The sequence below is a fragment of the Perca flavescens genome, chromosome 5 (genome assembly GCF_004354835.1).
Source record: "Perca flavescens isolate YP-PL-M2 chromosome 5, PFLA_1.0, whole genome shotgun sequence".
Taxonomy (NCBI): domain Eukaryota; kingdom Metazoa; phylum Chordata; class Actinopteri; order Perciformes; family Percidae; genus Perca; species Perca flavescens.
Window position 1 is genome coordinate 1689411 of NC_041335.1, and position 27734 is coordinate 1717144.

Here is a 27734-nt window from a genome sequence, read left to right on the forward strand (position 1 = left end):
AATGAGTTATTCCAATGATGAATGAATGATTCAGTATGTTTCAAACGCATCCAGAGCATAGCGCCGCGTCAGAAGATTGTGATTGGTCTAAGAAAATACAACCCTGAGCATTTTCTCCCCAATAACAGAATGTTAAAGTTCCCATGGCATGAAAATTTCACTTTGAGGTTTTTTTAACATTAATATGCCTTCCCCCAGCCTGCCTATGGTCCCCCAGTGGCTAGAAATGGTGATAGGTGTAAACCGAGCCCTGGGTATCCTGCTCTGCCTTTGAGAAAATGAAAGCTCAGATGGACCAATCAGGAATCTTCTCCTCATGAGGTCATAAGGAACAAGGTTACCTCCCCTTTCTCTGCTTTGCCCGCCCAGAGAATTTGGCCCACCTATGAGAGAGAGACATCATGGCTTTCAAACAAGCAAAGTGGCAGTTGGTCAAGGCCACACCCCCACCCTCCACCTTGCCCCCCCCTCCCCCCTCTCCTCCTCAATAGCTACAGACACAGAAATGGCACATCCTAAGGAAAGCTCATTGTGGGACTGGCTCTAGTGGCTGTAATTCTGCACCAAGGCTGAATTTCGGGAAAGAGACTTCAGATACAGTATTAGGGGACCACTAAGGTCTATATAAAAGAGACTTCAGATACAGTATTAGGGGACCACTAAGGCCTATATAAAAGAGACTTCAGATACAGTATTAGGGGACCACTAAGGTCTATATACAAGAATCCAAAGAGCACCATGTCATGGGACCTTTAACAGATGCAGCCAGACCATACTCCAGCGCTGACACAGCTCTGTTGAGATGGGTCTGGCAACGCGAAACTAGACCGATTCAGGAGTTTCAGATGCTCTAGATGATTGAGCAAGCACTTGGGAGTGAGGCCTTTAAAATCTGAATAAGCAAATCATGGATGTGCAGACAAAGGAGTGGAAGCACTGCTGGGTCTTTCTTGTATTCAACTACAGGTGCTCCTTGAATATTCTGGGTGCACTGTGTTTATATCATTGTGTGAAGGGCTCATTGCATGAGTGGAAACTGATCTCAGTTCCAAAAAACCCCCCGAAAAAACACATCTCTCCTTCAAAAATAATTCAAGGCCTTGTGCAAAAATTTAAATTTGTTTTATTTAACATGGCAATGTATTTTTAAATAAAGGAAATGTGCATTTTTACAAATTTTGTAATTGAGATCAGTTTCCACTCATGCAATGAGCCATTCACAGGATGATATAAACACAGCAAATCATGGATTTGGTTTTGCCAGTCATCCCATGTTCATGTAGTTGCAAGTTGAGTGGCATTAAAGAGTAATGCAAGCATATGCTAATCGTTGGATTCTAGATTTGAATCCCCGACTTTGTCTTTCAATTGATGACTGGTTGCCATTGAAAACTTCAAAGTACCGGTAGTTATATTGTTTGTTTGTTTTTTGCAAAGTTTACCAGCGGTGGCGGACTATTTGGAGCGTGTGAACACAGCGTCCCTCTTTCATTCCTTCAGCTTCTTGAAAAGGTCGCCGTAGCGATGTGTGCGCATATCCCAAAACCTGTTGATATCCAAGTCTTTGATAATGTTTAGAAGTAGCTGTGTTTTTTCCTTCTTATCGGGTCTGCAGCCTTGAAAACTGTTGGCTGGTTGGTTTGTGTACAGTAACCATAGCAACGCACAGAGCTGACCATAAACCGTAAACTGCAGTAAAAACCTGATTTAGACACATATTCCGAATGGGATGTATTCATGTCCAAAGAATGCTTCTAAAACCCGAATAATACCGGAATATCCCACGTCTTAATCGGAAAATGCTATATTAGGAAAAAGACCTTATTCAGAATATCCAACCGCAATATGCTGTTTACATGACCTGTATCAAATTTGGAATATTGTCATATTCAGAATAATAGTGGAATATTGACGTGGAATGTACTCAATGAGTGAATGAATGAACAATTAAAATTCCCCATGTGGATGTGTGTTTCTTGGCCAAGCTTGTCCATCTGTATACCACTGGCCTTTCCCTGCTCACAAGAAACAGGGACTTGTTGATCATGTTGCTCACAGTGTGATCTCTCAGCTAGGTCTATAACTAGTTGTTTTTTTGTCTCATGGCTAACGTGGTAAATTGACTCATTGACACACTTTGGTTCATTGTTTAGGATTATTTTGTTCAGGATTGTGTTTAAGGCACCGTTCCAAACTCAGGTGTATATTGCTTCAGAGTGCAATAATGAATGACCTTTTCAGAGATGTAAACATTCTTAATGGACCCAAGTTGATTTCCTGTTGCAGTGTGTGTTTGAATGACATCAACTGACAGGAAGTTGACAAGGGGCCAGGCTGTTGTCTAGCAATGGAATTCCATTGAAAATGTCTATACTAACTTTAGATGAAACACGTAAAACAAGCTGTCTTGCGTAACATTAGATGTCGTTAAAATAAAGGCTCCAGCTGCATAAAGACCTTCCTAGGTAATGTTGGTGGATCTTGTAATGGTGTGTGGTGCTTTTTGGCATGGTTGTTGTATTTTGAGGTCAGTGTCCCTGCTGCACCATGGGCGTAGGTTGACACTAAGAAGGCCTCAGGAGCCAGCTGACAAATTATACCTGTTGATAGGGATGTAGTCCTCAATGAAACATACTGTATAAGGTATGAACAATTCAAACTTGTACTTTTAAATGACATACAGAACCTTTGTTTTCCCCTTAAACCACAGTTGATAGTTCTGTGCATCCATACTATCTGCAGGGTAGTGGTTTTAGGTTGAGTACAGGTTCATGTCTGGTAGCCAGTCAGTACTGTCATTCTTTTCCATCAAAACATCTTCTTGCCTGACTTGGTGGCTTGGTGGGAAAACTGCTACGGAGTGAAGGAAGCAACCTCCCGTCAGATGAACTCTTTCAGGATTTTTGACTTGAGACCACTATAGCCCATACACATTTTATTCCTGATTTTGTTTATTTAATCTATTCAAAGTTTTCTTCGTGAATGTTGGTCGCCTGCTCTATTCCTTGTAGCAGTGGTAGCAGTTACTTCTCTTTGGAATTGATCAATACAAAGTTCACTGCTCTCTGGTGGTAATCTTGAAAGTATTGGCTTTATGATACTACTGAGTCACATGGAGTCACGCTCAAGTGTAAATGGACTTGCAGCAGCTGTGAGGGTGGTGTTTCGGGTGGTGATTGGTGTTCTGTGAACTGGTCTTGCTTCTCTGTATATTGTATGTGCAATTCATTAATGAACTGACAGCAGATCAGACATTTAAACCATGATATTTTAATGTTATGAAAATAAGGGCTGGGTACCCTTACTCTTCTTACTCATTCCAGTTGTATCGGTCGATCGTGGTGGGGCGGGGGGGCTTTGTGAACCAGGGTTTGGAAAGGCTTTGTTTCGGTCTTTCTCTTATTTATTGACGTCTTTGCAGATGTTCTCGTCCACTGCGAAGTGGATTCAGTGTTTACAGAGAGACATCACTCTTTGCAACATTCACGTCATTGCCGGCGCTCTCTCTAACAAGAATGTTATTTTGGTACGGTCTCCTCCAAATGACTTTTATTCCGATACGGTCTCCTGCAGGGGCATTTGTAGCGGTTGTCTTAAACCTCTCTAGCACAAACTAGGTATCAAACTTTCTAGCGATATTTTGTTCATAGGGTTTCACTACGATAGCATTTGTTAATGGCAACACTTCAAAATACTGTAAAAGTAACTTGTTATATGGTTGGCCGCATGTTAAACTTGATTCTGTCCTGTGATATTTAAGTTTTGCTTTATTTGAATGGCCTTACGGCTGCTAAATGGAAGAAACCCACCTTTTCTTAATGAGTGGCTTTTTATAACCTTTCAGCAAAAGCAAAGACAGAATGTAATTTCCATAATGCAATGTTGGACCAGGTTTCCTGTGAATCATCAATGTAAGTGCATTGCCTCTCAGAGGGACTTGCTATAGTGGAGGACTTATTATTTCCCTGTTCAGAAAGGATATTTAATCGTTTTGGCTCAGTTTTATGTTTATGTGGTGTCTCCCAAAGAGGACTGTGTCAAACTGGTATCTAAAGCAGGGTGGTGGGGGGGACAATTGCCACAGTTACTGGAACTCTGTTAAAATGGACCTGAACGGCTTCATGACACAAACGCACACAAGATACTGTGCTGCTTCTAGAGACTTGCAGGGGCACCGGAGGGGGGGGAACCAGATCTAAAACAGCTTTGTTTCAGACAAGAAAAGGATGAGAGAGCTGTATCAGAGTTTTAGTTTTCTTCTTTTCATATCTCTAGGTGAATTGCAATACTTGTGTTTATAGTTTCTGAGGTGTCAGGGGTGTTCAGTTTGCAATAAATGGTATATTCTGTGTACAGTTACATTTTTTTTAATTACAAAAATTGTACTTGTCTCTATTTTTTGTGTGATGGTTTCAAAAAGAACAATTATTTTGAAGTGTAAAGGAAATCTTAGTATTTTCTTTTAGTTTTTTGTCTTAAAATACTGATGCAGGATTTATTCTTTAAATAAATACATTCATCTGTGTTACCTGCTTGTTTTCAACTTTTTGTACACTCTTTAGTTAGAGAAGGACATCATTACAATTGTGTCAGTTTCTTGTCTAAATTGTAGAGCTGCAAAGATTAATCGGTTAGTTGTCAACTATTAAATTAATTGCCGACTATTTTGATAATCGACTAATCGGTTTGAGTCCTTTTTCTTTAAACAATAATTCAAAATTCTCAGAATACTGCTTCTTTTTTTAAACAATGTTTTTATTAATACAACTATAAATCACTTTCACAATTTTTTTTTTTTTAGTATATACGTTAATGTCTCCATGAACATACAATGTGGCATATTTTCGGTCCAAGCACAGATTGTAGGTGCCTCCATGTTCTTCCAGGTGAGAGCTATAGTCATTTTTGCCTGTAGTATATACAACATGAATACATTTATATGCTTGGGGTTTAAAATTTAGATTTGTTGGATATAGGTGCAGCAAAATCATCTTAGGATTCCAGCTTGTTTCTTCTCTCCTCTGGGACAGTAGACTGCATATCAAACAAGACATTTGAGGACGTCATCTTGGGGTTTTTGGGAAACACTGATCCACATTTTTCACAATTTTCTGACCTTTTTAGAGACCAAACAACTTATTGATTAATCGAGAAAATGATTAGTAGGCAATGAAAATAATTGTTCCAGCGCTTTTAAGTTCCTTTAAAATTGGAAGTCTTCAACATTTATATAGAAGGGATTTTTCCCTGCCTTTTAATTTATAAGATTTAGAGAAACACAAGTGTCAGCTGTCAGTTTCTAGAGGAACCAACTGATGGTTGAACAGGGTCAAAAGAGGAAGTGGTTACAGGTTTGGCTTCACCACAGATCAGAGCACTGCAAGCTAGCAACAGGAAATGGTGATCATCTTAACATGAGCTTAGTCAAAATGGAGGATACAGTTCTTAATACTGTAAACAATACTTTATTGGTGTATCAGGACTTCCCAAAAGTTAAGTTTGTGGGGAAAAAAAGATACTGTAGATATGTAATATTGTACATGAAAATAGATTTTCGTATTTATTCCCTTCAAAAGATGTACAACGTAGAAAAGTTGAGCGGAACCCGGCAACAAGTGGCTTTTATGCCACACAGCCCAGACTGAAATAGCATTTGACATAGCTTGTTCGCTCAAAATTATAGAAGGCCATGTCTGAAACATTTTTGTGTGTGTGTGATTTAGACTTCACCAAATTTTTTTATCTTAAATGTTTTTCCAGAAACATCCTTTTCATTCCATTCTTGCCTTGTAAAAACTGAAAACTGTACAACAAATCAACTATGAAATATGTAGATAAAGACATTGTTCGACATATAGTACTGTCTACAACTTGTAGCCCAGGCCAGATCTGCTAATGTGGCAGAAGAGCGTCATGGCGAAACACATTCCCAAGACCTGTCAACAAAAGAGCAAAAAATGTTACTGGAAAACATAACAGATTATGTTGTTGCCTGGTGTTTGGCACAGAAAAGAGCATTTATACATCTTCATAACTGTTATTATATGTAAAAACCTTAAAACCAAAGGGAGGGAACGGGATGAGGAGGAGGGAGGAGGGAGCTAGTCTTCGTTTTGTTTGAAAATACTTTGAACGTCAACAAGAAGTAACGTCACCCAACATCGCTTAGAGCACCTTTAATGATGGCTGCATTCCACTTAGGAGAGACCCTGGTATTAGACCATTACTGATGGCTGCATTCCACTTAGGAGAGGTCCTGGTATTAAACCATTACTGATGGCTGCATTCCACTTAGGAGAGGTCCTGGTATTAAACCATTACTGATGGCTGCATTCCACTTAGGAGAGGTCCTGGTATTAAACCATTACTGATGGCTGCATTCCACTTAGGAGAGGTCCTGGTATTGTGCATGCTGACTCACTGAAACAGCTTACTGGGACACTTGATGGAACTGAGCCATCGTTAAGGTTATCAATCTCAGCTGTGCTTTTCCTACTATGACAAATCAACATTTCTGCTGTGAAAAAGGTCCATATAGTTAGGATTATTTTTATTGCTGAATTCTGAGCGTGAAGATTTGAAAAATCATAGTGTCCATAACTTGTGCACTACTTTGTGTTTTATTTTAGAAATGCAAAAGTCACAGTTTGGTGACACCACAGGTGTCAGTGTTGGTGCAGAAATTCTGTATCCAAAATCTCAATTTACTATTGACTCTGTTAAGGGGCTCTCACACCTGAAAGTCCGAACCACGTGGCAAAACTTCGTCCTTTTATCATCACATACGTGTATATATATATCATAATGAGATTTCAGACATGGCTATTGTCACTGTATGAAGAAGTTCCAGTGTATGGTGTTTGTGTCCACCTGGTTAAGGTAAGTCCAGTCTCCTTTTAACTCGTAAAATGTCTAGGCCTTTAAAGATTTTTTTATTTTTTTGGGGCGGCATTTTAGGCCTTTATTTGTACAGGACAGCTGAAGACATGAAGGGGGAAATAGAGGTGGGACAACATGCAGTGCAGGTCGGCGTCGAACCTGCGGCCGCTGTGTCGAGGAGTAAACCTCTATACATGGGTGCACGCTCTACCAGGTGAGCTAACCGGGCGTCCAAAATGTCTGGGTCTTTTGCTGCTAAACGCTCCACTATGTTCACTAGCAAGTTGCTGATTTTGTTTGCAGTTTGGTGCTGTGCAGGTAGGTACTACCAGTGGGTTCATCATAGCTATCGTAGCTAACAGTTGCCTGCTGCTGCAAACAGAGTTGGAGAGACCGGAATTGGGTGTCGGACAACCAAAACAGTTAGCTAAAAGAGGTTAAAAAAAACATATCTGAATTGCTATTTCAAGATAAGAAAGTTAAGTTGTAGTTGTATTCACAAGTAAGTGGACCTAAAACCGGTGGACTACTGTATGAGCAACCATGGCTGCACTGGGCTTCCATATCCTATAGCCTTCTATATAAACTGACTTACAGTTCGTAATATGCGAGTCTCTCGTTGTCTGAGATAACTTGCAACTTAACAAAACACAAATTGCAACTTGCAGCAGGCCACTGTTTGCTCAGGTTCACTTTATTTACTTTACTTATTTTACTTTAATTAATGTGCTTAGATATTGTATGGAGAAGTAAACAAAGACAGCTTTCCTTGCAGTTTGGTATGAAATATTTCAATATGGTAAATATAACCACCATCAGTTTACCTCGATGATGCAGAGGACAATGACAGATATCCCGATGGTTAGGAAGTTCTCCTCAAACCAGTTCTTCAACTTTACCAAACAACCCTGCAAACAAAGAGCATAAAGTTGAAATGAATTGCAACCAACAGTCAGTTGCAACAACGAGGCGTCCATTGGGCATTTCAAAAACCTCTACAGTATGTCAAAACAAGCCCTAATGCAAGCTGTTCGCATTGTGTCTACCTTTGTTCTGTAGGTAGGTGGTGTGGCGTCACAATCCAAGCAGCAAGTAGCAGGCACGACGGATCCCCAGTCTGTCACATTATTGACTCCACAGCAATCAAGCTGAAACAGTTCATTCAGAGATACAAAGTCTTATAACAGCAGATTGAGATGACGTAGCTCTCAGTATGTCAGCACAGCATCCACATTCAGGCATCTGTGTCACCCCATTTTGGGAGCTGTGAGCATGTCTCTGCTCTGACACACTTACCGTCTTCTGAACCATATCCCAATCACTCGTTGAGTTTGACCCTTTTGCCTTTTCCAAACCCTTGGTGAGATCCTCTTTCACCATTGCACCAATCTAAATGGAGACGTGAGATTTGCAGATTATACATAGAGTATACGTGTTTCCTTTATTAGCACAACATGGTGTGAGTACTGATGAATGGGATTCTACCTCTCCCTCATACATGAGTAGCAGGCATGCTGCAGTCAGCTCCACCAGCATTAGGATGAACAGCAGCAGGAAGAACTGTCAACAGAATATTTCAACAGACGACAATCTTATTGTATTTTTACACTTTGAAACACATTCAAATATCAGGGTTTCCCCCAGTGTATTGCAAGCCTGGTGGCCCACCGGGCCTAAATTACCCCCACCAGGCCTAAGCCACTGAGAATTCATTTTTTTTTAATGTATTTTAAGACGTTTTTTTAAAACTAAGTTAGAGTGGGGCGGCTTGGTTGGAAACTTAGACGTAATCCAATTTTCAAATTTCCAAATAGCGTTTAGCACTGACTTAATGTAGAGCCCTATGGAATCTGTCTTATGGCTTTTTTAAATTCTCAATTTCGCGATTCCATCCATGAAATAGTTATTACAGAAACTATTGGGCTCTACATCAATGCTGCCATTAGTCTGGGACTGGCCCCAGCCGGGCCTTCTTTGGGGAAAAAAAAAGATACTTGCCACCTGGCCTAACAACTTTTCTGGGGGAAACCCTGAATATATGACAGTACCACATCATATTTACAGAAATTAGAGGAACAAGACTGCTCGAAATAATGTAGGTCCAAGGGTAGGAAACACAATCGGGTGATCACACAGGTTTAAAAAAACAACAACAGGGTGGTCAGATTTACTAAGAAGAGAAAGCAAAGGTGAAACAGTCAAATGATTACCCAAATAGTAAACATCCATCACAGCTTGCGGATCAACAGCCCCTTGAGCTTTTCTATCAGGTATGACCATAGACTGTATAATATGAATGGACAGAGCATGTGTGACATCACCCATTGGTTTGTGGAGATCTACCATGAGTCGTTGAGTTTGCCATTACGGGCGCAGCCATCCTGGTTGGGATGTGACGATTTTAGATGGGAGGGAGGAGTGAGGGAGGAGCCCTTACACTCTACGTTATGTTACACACTTTCACTGTCAATCAAATCATAGCCACGCCCTAAAACACCCCCTGCTTTATCGCCAATTTTAAAATCAACGAGACCATTACTCAAAAAATGAACATCATTCTGTGTTGCAGAAGACTTAAAACTAGCGATTGAGACCATAAACTCATTATGAAAATGTTTACTGAGGTAATAAATCAAGTGAGAAGAGGGTCACTTTATCATAGACTTCTACAGAAACCGACCTCCTTTTGCAACTGCATGTGTCGCCCCCTGCAGGAATTCAGATAGAATGCAGGTTTAAGGCACTTCCACATTTGCAGCACTTCACCGAACCGGATGCTTTGTCCATTAATATTACACAGTCTATGGGTTTGACTAACATTTTCACCCTCTTAGTTTAGGTTGTTAGCATTCTATTGTGCTAATTAGCACTAAACACAAAGTAAAGCTGAGGCTGATGGGAACGGCATTATAGTGTTGCAGGTATTTTGTAAAATAATTTATTTGGCCTGCTGGTGGCGTTAGATGAAAGGTTAAACAATCTCAAAGGTTATTAGGGTTCATCATCTGGGGAACATGAATGTCTGAACCTAATTTCTAACAATTAGGGTCAGACGTACATGCAATAGTTGTGGAGACATTTCCCTCAAAAGCCCAAAATGTCAACCTCATGGTGGCGCTAGAGGAAAAGTCAGGGGATCACTAAAGTCAGTGGGATTCACTCTCTGGGGACCATGAATGCATATAAAATGTAATGCCAACCGCATAGTAAGAGGTCACAAATGGCGCATGTTTTCCTTTGCGATGTGGAATTTTTTTTATGACATTTTGGATGTGTTCACTTTCAGTTATTACCTCCAAATAAAGTGGTTTAGAACATCTGAGGAAATTGTTGGCTTGTTTACAACCTGTTTGATTCAATTACATTTTAATTATAGTGTCAAATCAATGCATAAGTTATCTCAAGACACTTTACACATAGAGTAGGTCTAGACCACACTTAATAATTTACAGAAACCTAACAATTCCCCCAAGAGCATGCATTTGGTAGCCTGGAAATCCAGATCCAAATCTAAAAGATTAAGGGTCTGGCATTGAGTAATGAAAACGGCCCAATTCGAAGGGCGGCACCAAGCATGCATTTGAAAATCTCACTGCACGCAATTGAATAACACTACAACCAATCACAACAATACACAGGGTGATGTATCCAGAGCCCCATACTCTTAGCTACCAGCCGAGCTAACTGGTAGATTAAACTGTCGTCATGTGTTTAGCTCGCTTCTGGCCCGCCTATATCAGATACACCAATGTGTTTTTCTAGTGTGTGTTTTAGTGTGTGTCATACCGTCAGAAGGATACAGCGGTTCTCCTTCAGAGCACCCAAGAAGCCCAGGAAGGACACGCAGGTGACGATGATGCCGCTTACCAGCAGCATGTTGGCTAAGTTGAAGCTGGCCAAGGTCGGGGTGAGTGCGGTCATCTTGAAATTCACCGTCATGTACACACCGAAGCCCAGCACCGCCACGCCAGACATCTGACGGAGAAACACATACTGCCGTCAGGCTCGTGCTACACACTGCCAGACAACACAATAATAATGACAACATGTAGCATAACGGCCTCTGAATGTGATGCTGGATGATTGAGACATACAAAAATGAGGAAGTTGGCGAAACACATGGTGTACTTCAAACACTTGAGGCAGCCTTGAGCCATCCTGGGACACTTCAGATCTGACCTGAACAGAAAGCAAAAAGCTATCATATTATCATATTTCATCTAATATATGAACAGGGGAAGCCAAAGTGAATCTGTTCAGCACTCAAAAGCTTACAGTACGTAAATATAACATTATAATAATAAAGAAAAAAAACTAACAGAAGAAGCAAGGAAAGAACATACACACACACACACATATATATATATATATATATATATATATATATATATATATATATATATATATATATATATTAGGGCTGTCAAAATTGACGCGTACATTTTTGCGTTAATTTTTTTATATTTAACTCGTTAAAAAAAATTTCCGAAATTAATGCAGCTGTGTTTGTTTACTTCATGTGGCGGCTGAGAAACGTAATACGTCTCCATAACAGCAGGCGGCGCTGCTCTGTATTGTTGCCCAAGTAATGAAAACCGGCAGCTGATTGGACGAACGCGTCACATGGGTTTGTTTTCTCCGGATATTGAGAGCCAGACTGTCATGGCGGCCGTTCAGAATACGATCTCATATTGTACTAAAATAGTTCACTGAAACATGTTTCTGAAAACATTTTAAGCGAGAAATAGGCCGTGCAGTTGCTGAATCTGTCTTCATCTCAGCTCAACAAAGGTCAGTTTAGAAGATTTTCGTCAGATTTTGAGAGACTAGTCACGTCACCTCACTCCGCTCGCCATTTCCGGGTGAGTCCCGACTGCCCTGCCGGCGACTGAACTCTCGGCTCGTTGGAGATGAACTGAACTCTCGGCTCGTTGGAGATGAACTGAACTCTCGGCTTGTTGGAGATGAACTGAACTCTCGGCTCGTTGGAGATGAACTGAACTCTCGGCTCGTTGGAGATGAACTGAACTCTCGGCTCGTTGGAGATGAACTGAACTCTCGGCTCGTTGGAGATGAACTGCTCCTCGCCTGTAAAGTAGACGAGAGCAGGCGACAGCAGCCGGGGACGGGGACAAAAATCTGCTCTCAGGTCAGACAGTTTCTAGCTGTTTCCAGCAGCCTTCAGCAGGACTAAATAAGCCAAATTGTTGCTGCTGTTGTTCTGAAAGATATTAAACATTCTGAACTTAGCAGAACCTTTCCTTGTTTGTTTTTTTCTTCATATTTGCAAAGTTAAGTGATTTAGCATTTAAATATCCATTATTATAAGCTTCAGTCTCAATTTAAAAAAGCGATTAATCGCGATTAATTACAGCAAATTGTGCAATTAATTAGTTAATTTTTTTAATCGATTGACAGCCCTAATATATATATATATATATATATATATATATATATATATATATATATATATATATATATATATATATATATATAGTGTGTGTGTGTGTGTGTGTGTGTAAAGTTTGAATATATTGAATGAAAGTCTGAATATTTTTGAATGAACCTTGAATATACTGAATGAACATTGAATATATTGAATGAAAGTCTGAATATATTGAATGGAAGTCTGAATATATTGAATGAATGTCTGAATATATTGAATGAATTTCTGAATATATTGAATGAAAGTTGAAATGGAATCTGACGTCATTGTCTGCCACCGTCTTGTGTTTTTCTTGTGATTAATCCTAACCGAAGTGTGACACTATGAGCAAATCAGCACGAAATCTAGTGTCAGCAATTTTGAGCAATGAAGAGATTATTAACACACTGGCGAATGCGTGTACGGGCCAAAACACTGGTAACGGTAACTGTATCCAGTACCGAAGTTTATTCACTTTTACAAGACTAAATGAAAGGAACCTCTTTGGTCAGGCAGGTCGCTTTCATCAGGCTCACTCAACACGCCTTTTATTCAATATATTCAGACTTCATTCAATATATTCAGACTTCATTCAATATATTCAGACTTCATTCAATATATTCAGACTTTCATTCAATATATTCAGACTTCATTCAATATATTCAGATTTTCATTCAATATATTCAGACTTTCCTTCAATATATTCAGACTTTCCTTCAATATATTCAGACTTTCCTTCAATATATTCAGATTTTCATTCAATATATTCAGACTTTCATTCAATATATTCAGACATTCATTCAATATATTCAGATTTTCATTCAATATATTCAGAATAAGATTCATTCAATATATTCAAACTTCACACATATATATATATATATATATATATATATATATATATATATATATATATATATATATATATATATATATATATATATATATATATAATAATTTCCTTAACAGCATGCCATAATATGTGTATGTATATATATATATATATATATATATATATATATTTAAAAGAAATAGAAAAAAGAAGATACAAGAAAATATAATAAAATACAGTATAACAAGCAATACAAAATAACAAAATGTATACTACATTCAAGGCCTATTTACAAAACAAACAGTGACTGTGTGCGTGTGTGTGCGTGTGTGTGCGTGCGTGCGTGTTGTGGTAATGCTACGGGGAAGAGATGCTGACACATCTCACTTCCTGTGTTTCCTGTCAGTGTACATGCAGGGAGATTTGGCGTTTATAAAAGTAACATGAATACATTATAGTTGGTGTTGCTAATGACATCACTTGAGTTTGGTCCACTGCGGAAATACCACAAGTTCCCCAAAATATTAAATGAATTCTGGGTAATGATCACAACAGTATACGTGTTAAATACAATGTTTAAACATTACACATTTTATATAAATATACATCAAATAGTTATTCTTTTTATGACTGATCTCTGTAAGAATAACTAATAAAGACAGATGTCAGAACCAAATAATTGAACATTTATTTTTAGGTGTTTAACATTACTTAGTTTTTTCGTATGATGCTTTGACCGAGATGACTGACCATGTCGAATTGATTTTAGAGTAATTCTTTAGTTTTTCTATTTCTTTTTTGGGTCTCCTTTTTTAACGAGTATTCTCTGGAGACATAACGTCAACACAGGTTTTATTTGGGGAAGGATGGGAAACAGAAGAGACAAATAAAGCAGAGAAATAAAGATGAGGTCTTACCTGCTCTGGGAGAATAACCTGCTCGTCTTTGTTTTTCAGTGTTAAATGTGAACTTTGCTGTTGTTCACACTTCCCCTTCTCATGCTGCTGTGGGGCGTTCAGCACCGTGTGGGGCGTTCCGTGCCTCCCTCTCACTTCCTCTTTCTCGACATAAGCAGCATGGAAACTATGTGACAGAAAGTGCACAAACCAAAATAATAGCAACGGTCTGTCACACGCCTCCTATATTTAGACAAGATGCATATTCAGAAATGACAGCCCTCTCTAAAACCGTCAAACTGTGGTGGTCGAGAGCTGTAATGTTGAAAACACGCTGAATAATTACACAACATATGAGCTGACAATGAACGTGTCAGAGTGCCTGCCATTCTATTACATTCTTCATCTGTAATAGTGTGAATATCAGGGGGTAACTTGTTCCAGAGTCTCGGGGCAGCAACTGCAAAAGCCCTTACCATTTACCCTTGTGAGATCACATTTATGATCATATGATCATTTTCGTTTTTTGTGAGAAAACAAGGAAATTCAAATATTAAAAAGGTAAAAAAATAGAAACAAGATTTTTGATCATTGGTGCTTATTTCTTAGAACTTAATCAAAACAGGTGAAAGTGCTTGAAATGTAACACTTTTGTAACTTTGTGTGGGAATAGCAGGTGTAGAAAAACAACATTCCCACACACAGACACCTACAATCAGACACAACCACATAAAGACACACACACACACACACACACACACACACACACACACACATTTCCTCCGCTGCACGGTGTGGGAGGATCCCCTGCCTCTCCCCGTTGCTGGCAGCCCCTCGCCGGGCGCCGCGACTGGCTTTGGGTCGGCTTAGAGAGAATGGGATCGTTGGGTTCAGGAAAACCAAAACTGGGTTATGTAACCGTTTAGGGGTGGGGAGCAGAAATGGATTACTCTATAAAATGATTAATTATGGCCAGTGGGATCAGAAGTTCTATGTTCGACTACGGAGCCCAGGATTAACCAAACAATACGCCAGGAATGATTCAAACACAGTTATGCTTTCTTTGAGAAACAAAATCGCTTCCCTTTTATTACAAGTGTGGGAAGGATAGCAAAACATATAAAAATTAAACACTTTAAAATTACACAAATCTTACCCGGGTAAGTAGAAAAATAAAAAATTTAAACAAAACTCACAGCTGTGATTTAAAGTTCGGAATTTCCCCCCGTTCTCAGTCACTTCAATTCTGTTTCAGTTTCAGTTCAGTTTGGTCCACTGTGGAAGTGGAGAGAGTTTGTCCTACCGCACAGTTGGTGGTGGGTGCGTGTGTGTGTAATGAAGTGTTGAAATCTGCAGGCGCCGTATCTCTAGTTCTCCTCTGGGCTGTGGCTCGCCATCAATGTCTCGATCCAGGCTCCAACATCCAGGTAGATCAAAGGTTCAAAGGGTCCAACAAAAAAAACCTGACCTACAGTAAGTAAGGTCAGAACAATCATTTAGCTTTTTTCTTTTAGCTTTCAATCATAAACTAGAATATAATTCATGTTAAATCATCATATTAAACTGAACATTGTAATACGATATCACAATATTGGTAAACTATTCTCAAAATATATTTCGAGATAATGATTGAAAACCTCTTCAATATAATATCAAAATACTGCTTCCACATAATAGAACACAAAATAACAGATACTAGTAAGCAGACACTTTGTGTACCCTTGGCCATGTGAAGGCATGTTTAAACACATCTCAAATAAAATGTAGCACATAAGGACAATTTAAATATTAATATGCCCAAAATACACAGATAAAAGTGCTAAATCAACACATTCCACAGTTAAGTGTGTAAAGATCATCTAAACAAACATATTACACAGCACTGGATTAAGTCTGCAGCTTTAACATACCAAGCTAATGGTTTTAGCGTTAGTGAATGGCGTCTGCCATTGTGCTAGTTAGCATCTCAGCTAGCGCTCCAGGTGCACTAGTGTTAGCGGCTAGCGCTATCGTTAGCGGTTAGCATGGTAAAAACGATCGCTCACCGATGCGTTTTCTTCGTGAGTGACACGTCAGTTCTCTCCGGCTGCACTCTCACAGGTCCAGGGCTCCACACTGGATTGTTTTTAAGAGTTTTTATTCTGAGTTTTAACAACTTCTATTGGAATGTCTTGACGAGGTAGGTATAGTTCGACGTGGGGTTTGCTCTCTATTCTTCCAACAGCTCAAGGGGAAGTGAACTCTGCTCCGTGCAGGTCAACAGTCCGAGCTTCTTCCTGATTGGCTGACAGCACATCCCCAACCCACCTCCTTCAAAATAAACTTCCTATTTATTTTCTCTCTCAGTTGAATTGCTTTTTAGACAAATATGTTTTTAATCTTTAACATTAATAACATACTTAATGAATTGACTTTTTAATATAAACTTAGCTCTTAATATAGATTTTTAACCTCGGTTACAGTTAGGTTCGGAAAACAGGCATACCATCGGAGTTCACTAAAACGCAGTCTACAAAACCTTGGGAGCATTACGCACGATCACACGTGTGGTCAAAAGGTTGCGGAAAACTGGCAACAATTTTACGCATGGAAATCCTTTATAAATCCCGACTATTGCGAGGAATGTTGCGACGACAAATTTCACCCTGCTTCACGCAACTTTTTCTTGCGTAACATGTTTTATAAATGAGGCCCCAGGAAGCCTCTATATGTCGGAATGTTCCTTGATGTTTTTAGCTTGTAGAAAGTCTTCTTTACAAATAGACAGTGTTGGAAGAAGTATTCAGATCCTTTACTCAAGTAAAAGTACTATTACCATACTGTAAAAATACTCTGGTATAGTTAAAGTCCTGCAGTAAAAGTATGTAAGTATCATCAGGAGAATGTAATTAAGTATTAAAACTTTTTAGAAAGTGTAAAGGATCCAAAAAGTTGTAGTGTCTCCAAACTTACCTCAATTATAACGTCTCCTGCTAGTTGTACTACAGCACTTACTTTTAAAAGATAAGTTTGGAGACACTACCTTTTTTAATCATTAAATTAATAAATATGTTTGTGTCTGTGTTGTAGTTTGTAGACGGTCCCTAAGCACTCGTCTCACCGCCAGCTGCTCGTAGAGACCAATAATGTTATTTCTCCAGGTCGGAGGACGGCTCGTTTTGATGAAAATGAGTTTGTAGCTCGTTAACCTTACTACGTTAGGAAAGATGTGTTGTTTGTGATTTAATAACATTTCGCTGTAGAGTAATTGATCCCGAAAATTCTAATCTGTGAATATCTTTCTAACTTTTCTCACGTTTATAAAACCAAGGGCACAGATTATGAATCCGTGCGAACAGTTTATAAAACCGAGGGAACGGATTTGTATTCTGTGCGCACGTTTAGTTTAGTTTTTTTTTCTTTTTTCTCAGCTGACCCCAGGGGGGCTCCGTAAAAGACCCCTCTGAGCAACAGTTGAATGAGAAGAAAAGAAATCAGCAGTCATTGGTAAAAGAAAGTGGAAGCTTCTAGCATCAACATGCTGCAGATTTAAATAGAAACAGCTTCCTGTTTCAGTGTCAAGTGAACAATAACGCAGCCTATAATATTTAGCAAAGCTCTTCTTCAAACTTCACAATAGAAACAGAAGTTTAGTCTAGGGTTAGCACTATTGGAATATTAGCTGGACATACTATGGATTGACCAATCCCAGTTTAAACCTCTTCAATCTAACAACTGAGCAGACTGCAGAGGGCCCAAAGGCACACGCAACGACTCAATATTTAAAGCCACGTTGTACCGTTGGGCTTCAATGATGGCCGAGGGTCACTTACACTTTCCTGAACTGGAAAACTAATTTAACATCCAAGTTCCAACAGTATTCTCCTATTATACAACACTATGGGGACGCCCACTAAAGCAGAGATCTTCAACAGGGGGTCCGGGACCCCTAGGGGGTCCTCAGAGTCACTACAGGATTTATTAAATAAATCAATAAATACATATATAAATATGCTTATGAAAAACACCCTGAAGTAAATAAATGAGGCAATAAATATAGAAAATAAATTGTAAAATAAATATATCACTCAATATAGTTCTATAAATAATAAATAGGTTTTACTTTTATTTATTTCAGGGGACTTTTAATTCAATCCATCTCTATTTATTATTTATTTTCAAATGAATAATATATTTGTTCATATGTATTGCCTCACTTATTTATTTCAGGGTTTATTTCATAGGCATATACATGTATTTGTGTATTTATTTATTTAATATTGACTGAAATGGCATTCCATACACTTCAGTTTAAAATCCAGTCAGTAAACCCTCACACTTTACAAGATAACCATTAGACGTGTTCAACTACAGTCTCTTCACTGATTTCATCTTATCTTTTATCCAAGCATCGCACACTTTTTAATTTCATATCAGTTTCTGCTTTTATTCCTTTGTGTCCTCTGGATCAGACATGAGTTAGTCCGACAGCCTGAAGTCACCTCCTACCTTAGTGTTAATCAGCCGCCATGTTGCACTGAGACACAGTGGTGCTTTGAGCTAAATGCTAACTTCACTACGTGAACACGCACATGCTTCGATGGTTTTATTCTACAGATCTTACATTTAGTCCATTTGAACTTATTCTTTGATTTCATTCTATGGGAACCTTACCGTACAAATCCAATGTTGGCTGTCCAAAATTGTTACAGAGTCCAGTGAGATAACTGACAAACAGCAGCTCTCTCTAACAAAGATCTTTTATTTATTGCAGCAGGCACCATCAATCTTGTCAAGTTCTGACCACCCACTCTCAGAGGAATTCATTCCTCTTCCCTCTAGGTGGAGATCTTCAACAGGGGGTCCGGGACCCCTAGGGTCTTCAGAATTACTGCGGGGGATATTAATGTTTTTAATTTTTTTATTGAAATGTCTCAACTTGAATCCAACATATTAGCAAATAAAAATCAGACTATTTGTGAAAAACCCAGTGATGATAGGCTGACTGGCCTATAGGTAAGATAGTCTCCAAGGTAGCCATCCAGATACAGTTAATAAGGATTCACTGGGCCACATAGGTTTAACATTAAAACATGATTTTATTATTATTTTAATCGCTTAGTATTCTATGCACTAAAAAGGTAATTAAAAAGGCATTAGGACACCCTACACGTTATTGTAGGCCCAGTTTAATATGCAACTTCATTTTATACAATACATATAGTAGGGGGTCCCTGATCTGTCTCTCTCTCAGTTAAGAGGTCCTTGGTTAAAAAAACATTGAACACCCTTGCACTAGAGCAATAACAAACAGGTGCAAGTTTTCTATTGTTCCCTGTGCAATTATAGCAGTTAACTTGCACAACTCTTGCATGCAGTTTTCATTAGTCACTATTGGCCTTTTTAGTGACACTTTTAGAAATCATCTTTCAGACAATCTCAAGGGATTTTATTTCACACGGTCCACTTTTTAAGTGATGAAATTGTTCTTAAATCAATCTGTTGGTTGTGTGCTGCTAAGATGTTTTATGCCTTGTTTATTGTCGTTCTGCAAATCAAATTTCCCCTAGAGGGACAATTAAAAACTCAATAATACATCTATACTGCAGAAGCAGCTGTGATCTTAACCATGTTCACCATGTTCAGTTAACGTGTTAGCATGCCAACAGTCCCTATTTAGCACTAAATGCAAAGTACAGTTGAGCTAATGTCTGTAGTTTTGCAGGTATTTAGTGTCATAAACCAAAACATATTGCAAAAACTTTGATCTGAGGGTGGCGCTAGATGAAAAGTGAAGGGATCACCAAAGCGATAACAGTTTATGTGCACCAAATTTAATGGAAATCCAAGGAAAAGTTTAAGTAAAACATACAACTGTCAACCTCACGGTGGTGCTAGATGGAGAGTCATGAGACTTCCAAAGTCGGTAGGATTCATTCTCTGGAAAACATGAATATCTGTACAAAGGTTTAATGGCAATTCATCTCAAAGTTGTTGGGATATTTCAGTCTGGAAAGGGGTGTGTTGACCAATCGATCAGACATACACTGCAATTCATAGAAATGATATCTGTGCTATTTCTTGCACTTGACACAAACAGTGTTGGACTTTTAGCACTTTTGACTATAATTGACTTTATTATGTATCTGTAAAAGTTGAAAAAGCATTGCTTCACATAGCTTAAAAACATTAATCTGAACTAAAATGTATATATGTTCAACCCTTTGACACATGGACTGACATACAAAACTACTTTATTTTAACAAACAGTTTAATCATTTCAGATTCCAAAAAATAATTAATCTTCTGGACTTCTCTGTTGAGTTTTTCCATAATTTGGGCTTTACTATCAAATAGTGCATATGTTAAACCTAGGAGTTTGTTCACTAAATATACATAATTAAATATTCTAAATTATTAAACTACTACAGTATTAACAATAACAAATAATAAGTAACAAATTGAAAATAAGGCATCCAGTTATTGAAAGGCAACGTCTAACAGAATATTTTTTTGCCATACAGTAGTTCTCCCTATTAACACAAAATTATTAACATAAGCAAACATGGTATTTAGATTATTATGAAAGCCACTACACTCATTACACTTTTCTGCCTTCCAGACACAAAAACTTAAAACAATGAAACACTAATTCAAAACCACAGGAGCTCTGTAACCACGGTGATTAAAAAGGACAAATGGCAGGTATAAAAAGTGTAATGTCGCATTAATTGTCAGGTATAGTATTTTTTAGGTACCACTGTAGGTATTCTTATTCTATCATACAGTTAAAACATAAAAAGTCCAGGTACAAGGGCGTGTGTAAGTCATGTCTTGAAGCTGTTAGGTTGTCTGTTCCTCACACAGTTATCTGCTACTGTCTGTATAAAGATGCATGAAGAACTGGTTCAGTAAGTGAGTCACACTGCTCTGTCCTGTCTCCAGGTAACGGAAAGAAAAAAACGGTGTAAACTAACTAATTCACTTTGATCAAAGTTCAAAAACCATACCTTTATATAAAAAGAGGAAATCTGAAAAATGAAGGCTGGTCCACTTGTATAATCTATTCCAACGGAACAGTTGAAAGGACCAGCACAAAGTGGTCGGTCACGTGTGCAAACTCAGCGAGGGTGTATCCAGGCACACCTGCTTTGTCGGTTCAAATAGGCACATATAGGAGTAATACGGAAGATGATTAGGACCAAATGTCAAATAATGTATTTGAATTCTGAGAATAAAGTCAGAATCCTGACCTTTTTTTTAAAGTCTAAAAAAAAAAAATTTTTTTTTTTAAAAGAGTCAGAATTCTGACTTTGCCAGTGAGTAGTTTTGCAGGTATTACAAAAAAGCTTATTATAGTCATTATTCACATTATACTTGTCACACCCACGGTGTTAAGATATCCCTGATCTGAAAGAGGAGACATTCTTCATCATTAGGCAGACATTAGGGTAATACTACTTGAAGTAAATTCTAGGCACATAAAATGTATTTTCAATGTTTTAACATTATGAAATGCACTATAGTGCTTTATGACTCTGACTGTATTATTGTAGAAAGCAGCTATGCATAGAACTGTCCCAAAAAGTGGCACAGCATTTTATGAAATATTATGTTGAACGATTGCAGTGCATTTTTAAGCTTGTGCGAGATGTGCCATACATTCCATCTGAGTCATACATTTTACCTATTTTTCCACAACTATGACAGCAAGTAACTGCCATACAAGTCAACAAATAAAAATAAACTCTACTGTGCTCCCGTAAAATAACCGATTTGTAAAATCCTTTGCTGTTCCCTGACTTCCCCAAGAGAACAGACAGATCATATATTTCCCTGTTTGGAATACACGTCTCCTAGATGAATAATATTTTAGGAATTCCTCAACGACAGGAACCCTGGTTGTTACTAAACTGTTTAAACCACTGACATTTACAAAGCACATTGGGGCTCTTCACTCAATTATAACTAACTCTTTCTGTTGAAGTCACTGTATCCATCAACAGTTGTGTGTCCTGATCAGTGTCTTCCTCAAAGACACAGAGCATGCTGCCTGGCTCAAGAGTATGAGCTACATGTTTGTAATGCAATCTCAGTGAATTTCTCAAAGGATGGCAGAAACACTGCATTGAAATGTGGTTGTTGTGGACGTTGGTCACGGCCTAAGACCGCGAGGCGTTCTTTGGGCGGCGGCGAACTCGGATTGGAATTTCCTCATCCTGTAAAAGAGACAAAAAAAGCGAAAAATGCATCGCTGTGTTCCATTTACTGTGTGATGATTGCATATGTGGTAATAAGAAAAAGGTAAGCAGTGACGGTTGCATTGGTTTATAAAGTGTAAATGATTTTAGTTTTATACATACTGTTTCAGCAGTGTCAGTGTGTTCACTGCCATGGGCGAACGCCTCAAAGTCAGAGAGAGCGCTTTCCACCGCCTCCTCATCGTAGTCTGTCTGGTTTTCTTCTGACAGTTCCTCTGAAGGCAGACAAAAGATGAGTCATCATGAGCATTGTAAATCAATATTTGAAATATGTCCAATTTTACTCATACAACTGTATCAAATAGGGAGCATTTTGCAAAGATAGTAAACAACAAAAAACACTTTAAAACTTCTGATAGCATTTCAGGATGAATTTGTTTTAAGTGTATAAATACGCTAGCCTGACATGGTCATACTCAGATTCTAGTCAGAACTTCCCAAACTCGAATGTTGTGGGCGGGGCTAAGTTCGGCTGGCATCCAGGCTATAAATACGCAGTAACGTACAGATCAAAACATCACAACTTCAAAATAGCTAAACAGATGTTCACGGGTCATTTTACTAGGCATAAATATTACTCAGAGCTACACCCACACCTGCATACTGAGAATCAAAAGCAGGCTTTGATATCAAGATTGATATCTCAAAATTGTTTTTTTGATGCACTGGTTTGTGATTTAAATTTTTGACTGATAACTTACCATCAATTAAGGCATTCTTGATGGGTTCAATTCTCGACACGATCTCCGCCAGGTCTGTGAAGGAGGCATTCGGACAGGTGACCACCTGAAAGACACAAACTACATCATTCCACAGAAGACTTCAAATCACCTTCAATTTTGTTTTTTTCTCGCTGTGTGCTGACAAAGCCTTCACCTACTTGATAATTCCACGGCTTGCCATGACACTGAAGCGGGAGGGAATTGAAACATAATTTTGGTGTGAAGCTTTCTGCATAGAGGAATTTTTTTGTGCCCCCAAAGAGATTGTAGCCAGCCCCAAAGGAAAATCACCAGGGCCAAATTGATAAGAATAAAATAAAAACAGCAATTTAAATCCTCTCTAAATGTGTTTAAGACCAATTTACCAAACAACTGTTAAACCTGAATATGAGCACTGATCTCAGTTTTATTTCCAGAGTCAGACTGTATTGGACTCTCCCATTGATTTTAATAGTGGTATTTAAATATTATTACGTTTTTTAGTTTTGTTAATTGGGGTTTTATTTACTAAAGCATAATATACATTATTGTTCATTAAATTGTCAGAAATAACAGGAAAATGTATATATTTCTGTCTAATAAGGTAACACACTGCTTACTGCTGAGTGTAGTCGTCCCCCCCCAAACGGCCCATTCTGAGCCAGAAAAACACCCTGTTATGCCTCAATCCACACAAACCACCTCTTCGAGCAGGCACTGGCAATTCTGTATAATGTCTGATGTGCGATCTTCCCACACTAAATATTAGGATTGGGCATCGAGAACCGGTTCCTACTTGGAATCGTTTAAAAAATTACGACTCCAATGGAATATTTTTTTCATTGGAATCGTTTGGATTGAATTTGGTTCCGATCATCAGTTCCACATTTAACACGCGCACGTTTTGGTTTCCGTAGCAGCCAACGTACTTCCAGGCTCTTGTTGTGTTGTGTGGCTTTATTTTACGTTATAAAAGCCCGGTAAAACTGTAAACCACCATTAAATCAAAATGAAATGTTCCTCTTATCTGTGAAGAAAGCAATGTGACCCGTTTCAACTCCACCCCTCAAAGAATCAGAATCGAAAATAGAAGAAAATAGAAAGTAAGAATAGCAATTGGAATCAGAATGGTCAAATCAAAGCGATGCCCAACCTTACTAAACATGTTTTCACAGACGTCCAAAGTGTGACAGCAATGCAAAATAAAAGGTACACGTTTGTGACCACTAGTTACACTGTAGAGTCATTTTGACAGTTTATCTTGCATGCAAGCAGCGATGGAAGAAGTATTCAGATTCTTTACTTCAGTAAAAGTACTAATACCACACTGTAGAACATACTCTGTTACAAGTAAAAGTCCTGCATTAAAAATGTTAAATAGGTACATTTTAAGTGTCATCAGGAGAATGTAGTTAAAGTATTAAACCATTGTAGAAAGAGTAAAGGATCCAACCAGCTGTGTGTTTAATGGTCTCATCATCTCAGCTGGACTTGTAGCCGTTATATTGTCGGCTAGTTTACTTTAAAATCAAACATCAGATTTTATAAACTACATGTGTTCTGTGTGCAGAAATCTTAATGTGTAAAGTAACTAGTAACTAAAGCTGTAACAGATGAATGTAGTGGAGTAAAAAGTACAATATTTCTCTCTGAAATGTAGTGGAGTAGAAGTAGAAAGTGGCATGAAAAGAAAAGACTCAAGTAAAGTACAAGTACCTCAACATTTAGACTTAAGTACAGTACTGGAGTAAATGTACTTAGTTACATTCCACCACTGCATGCATGCCCAGGTGACGTGATGCACTTCTCTGCCAGCTGCAGAGATGGTAATGCATATCAATAGTTGGTGGCAGTAAAGCATCTTAGAATGTAGCAATGCACCAATAAAGCCTGAGAGGAGGTGTCACTGCACACAATACCTTTTGTTATTACATGGCCTTGAATACTTGATTCTGATTGGTCAATTATGGCGCTCTACGGTCTGTAATTTCTGAATAGCAGACCTCTGCTACGGACACAGTTCTGAGGACGATTTTGATATCCATGAGTCAAGTCTTGGTTTTAAGATCAGGCATCCTCACGCTTTATCAAGTCAATCAACTACAGACTACTTTATTTTTTATACAACTCTCTGAACAAGATATTTCCTTCATTCTATATTGAACTCTATTCTTACTGTTACCAACTTGATAATCATGCCCCTCGGGATAACTACAAACTCAGGCCTCCTATCTGTCCAACATCTCAACTTCAGTTTGGTTTAAATAACAGAGGTTCAGTGATATGGATATGGAATGCTCTTATTTTTAAGAAAGCTGTTAAATGTTTGCTTTTGTCTGTGCAATGTTATCCCTATGGAATGTCTTAATAAACAACACATGTAACTCCTAATATTATTTAACTTTTTTGCATTCATACTCTGTTGATTTGATACTGGATGTTATTTTAATTTGGTCTTTTTTTCTCTTTCTTTTCTATTTTTTCAGTATTTTATCTTTCTATTTTAATTGGAGAGTGCCCAGATGCTGCAACCATGCTGCCAATGTTTAAGCATTGCCATCTGACCAGGGCATTCGGACATTTCCACGTATACTGAACTGTGTCAACACAGTTAGTCGTGTCTGTAGTTTGCACTCACATGGCCAGTTTTGGTCTTGTGGAACTCCTCCTGATGTCTGTCCTTGAGCATGCTGTCCACCACGCCGCTGCGCTGCCACACATCGAACAATGTCTTTCCGTGCTGGTATCCCACCTCCTGCAGCCACAGTGAAGGAGGGTTAGAGCAAGCGAGAGCCATCAGATAGAAGAGACACGCATATTAGTACTGAGGAATGGGGGGGGGGTTACTCACAGCGATCTCATCAAACTTGCCGAACTCTAGTGTGCCGTAGCGGTCGATGGGCGGCCGGATGTACTCGCAGTAATCACTGTCTTTGACCAGTTCCAGCTGCCGCACACAGCAGACGTAGGCAAGCCGGGTTTGGATCTCGGCCATGTTCAAGACCTGGAAGGCAACATCAGTTGAGTCTCACATTGCTGTGAAGGCCGGTACTGATATTCCCTAGATGTTATGATTCTCATATAGACTCTCTACTATTTCTCTAAAATAAGTTCAGCAGGTGATAACTTTGACGTTTTTCCACTTTATATTTCTGCATTATTTTTAGTAGATGGCCAAGAGAATAACTACAGAGGACATTTGCAGTGGTGGAATGTAACTAAGTACATTTACTCAGGTACTGTACTTAAGTCCAAATGTTGAGGTACTTGTACTTTACTGGAGTCTTTTCTTTTCATGCCACTTTCTACTTCTACTCCACTACATTTCAGAGAGAAATATTGTACTTTTTACTCCACTACATTCATCTGTTACAGCTTTAGTTACTAGTTACTTTACACATTAAGATTTCTGCACACAGAACACATGTAGTTTATAAAATCTGATGTTTGATTCTAAAGTAAACTAGCCAACAATATAACGGCTACAAGTCCAGCTGAGATGATGAGACCATTAAACACACAACTGGTTGGATCCTTTACTCTTTCTACAATGGGAGGATTTTTCCTTACTTTTAATACTTTAACTACATTTTCCTGATGATACTTACAGACGTCTACCTAAGTAACATTTTAAATGCAGGGCCTTTACTTGTAACCTGTTTTTTTTACAGTGTGCTATTAGTATTTTTACTAGAGTAAAAAATCAGAATACTTCTTTCACCACTGGTCATTTGACATTAAGTGTACCTTGACTTTTTCAGCCAGAGGGTTGAAGCGTTTCCACAGCAGCCACCAGCCGTTCAGCGAGTCCCCGTAGTTGGTGAGGTTGGTTTCGTCCCGACTTCCAACATCTATTGCAATCACAACCTTGGCCCCCATAGAGCGAGCCACATCGGCTGGACACCAAAATGAGAGAAACACATGTATTCTAGGTCTTAAAGGCCCTGATAGCCTATTTTCTCAGTCAGCTTCTTATTGTGAGCGATGAGGTCTGACATGATCACAAAATGATGTGCCAAAGTTACTTTGGTATTTTCACATGAAAGATTTATGTTTTGGGGTTTTTTGTTTGCTTTTTTTGGGAGTCAATCACATCGATCGCCTAACACCCGCACAGCCCTAATGCACTTTAGCTTAGTTTTTACTGTTAAACTCTTGAAAAGTATTAACTAAGGATGTTTTTGTTTCAAACTTTAACTCTAATTAATGCTTATTTAGTTATGAATATTTAATAATAGGAGGAATACAGCTGGAAATTCCGCCAGATGACCTTCATTTTCGGCTGGATGTCCGTTACCTTTCTCTTTCTTTGTGTTGCCGTTCTAAACTCCGGTGGATTTGTGAGGACTATGGAGCGTAAATCCAGACAGCTAACTAGACTATCTGTCCAATCTGAGTTTTCTGTTGCACGACTAAAACTACTTTTAACGTACACATGTTCCACCAAAACAAGTTCTTCCCGAGGCTATTTTGCAGAGGCACCGTTGCTCCGCCCATGACGATTGTGATTGGTTTTAAAGAAATGCCAATAAACCAGAGCACGTTGTAAACAATAAAAAACAACTGAAACGAAAAAGGAAAAAAGGTGACGCAAAAACCTCCAGCATTGAGCCTCCACAGGCAGCCGCTCAGCCCAATGCATCATGGGAAATCTTTTGGCTCTTTGTATGGCACGGACAGAAAACATCACGACCAAAGTCCCAATCCCAAAATTCTGTGTGGACTAGCCAGACCTTCCTCCGCAGCGCTGTGGAGGAAGGT

The 27734-nt window shown here is 38.7% G+C and overlaps 2 protein-coding genes across 3 annotated transcripts in view; both read right to left on the reverse strand.

The window, feature by feature from the left end:
* Positions 1 to 5449: 5449 nt before the first annotated feature.
* zgc:64051 (leukocyte surface antigen CD53) lies at positions 5450 to 16276 on the reverse strand. Its single transcript, XM_028578579.1, has 10 exons — positions 16078 to 16276; positions 15229 to 15500; positions 14054 to 14219; positions 10974 to 11058; positions 10666 to 10854; positions 8365 to 8439; positions 8176 to 8268; positions 7926 to 8027; positions 7704 to 7787; positions 5450 to 5936 (listed from the first exon to the last, which is right to left on the reverse strand). The coding sequence occupies exons 4-10, from the start codon at positions 11034 to 11036 to the stop codon at positions 5865 to 5867; spliced, it is 678 nt and encodes a 225-aa protein (XP_028434380.1). The 5' UTR covers positions 11037 to 11058; positions 14054 to 14219; positions 15229 to 15500; positions 16078 to 16276; the 3' UTR covers positions 5450 to 5864.
* A 3553-nt stretch (positions 16277 to 19829) lies between these two features.
* The window catches only part of pnpla7b (patatin-like phospholipase domain containing 7b), a 49735-nt gene continuing 41830 nt past the window's right edge, over positions 19830 to 27734 (reverse strand). For both annotated transcript variants that reach the window (XM_028577572.1, XM_028577573.1), the window contains exons 30-35: positions 26721 to 26869; positions 25825 to 25977; positions 25612 to 25728; positions 22974 to 23058; positions 22375 to 22487; positions 19830 to 22230 (exon numbers count right to left, since the gene is read on the reverse strand). In XM_028577572.1, the coding sequence (XP_028433373.1) occupies positions 22174 to 22230; positions 22375 to 22487; positions 22974 to 23058; positions 25612 to 25728; positions 25825 to 25977; positions 26721 to 26869 (674 nt within the window). In that variant the 3' untranslated portion in view covers positions 19830 to 22173. The remainder of the gene's footprint in view (positions 22231 to 22374; positions 22488 to 22973; positions 23059 to 25611; positions 25729 to 25824; positions 25978 to 26720; positions 26870 to 27734) is intronic.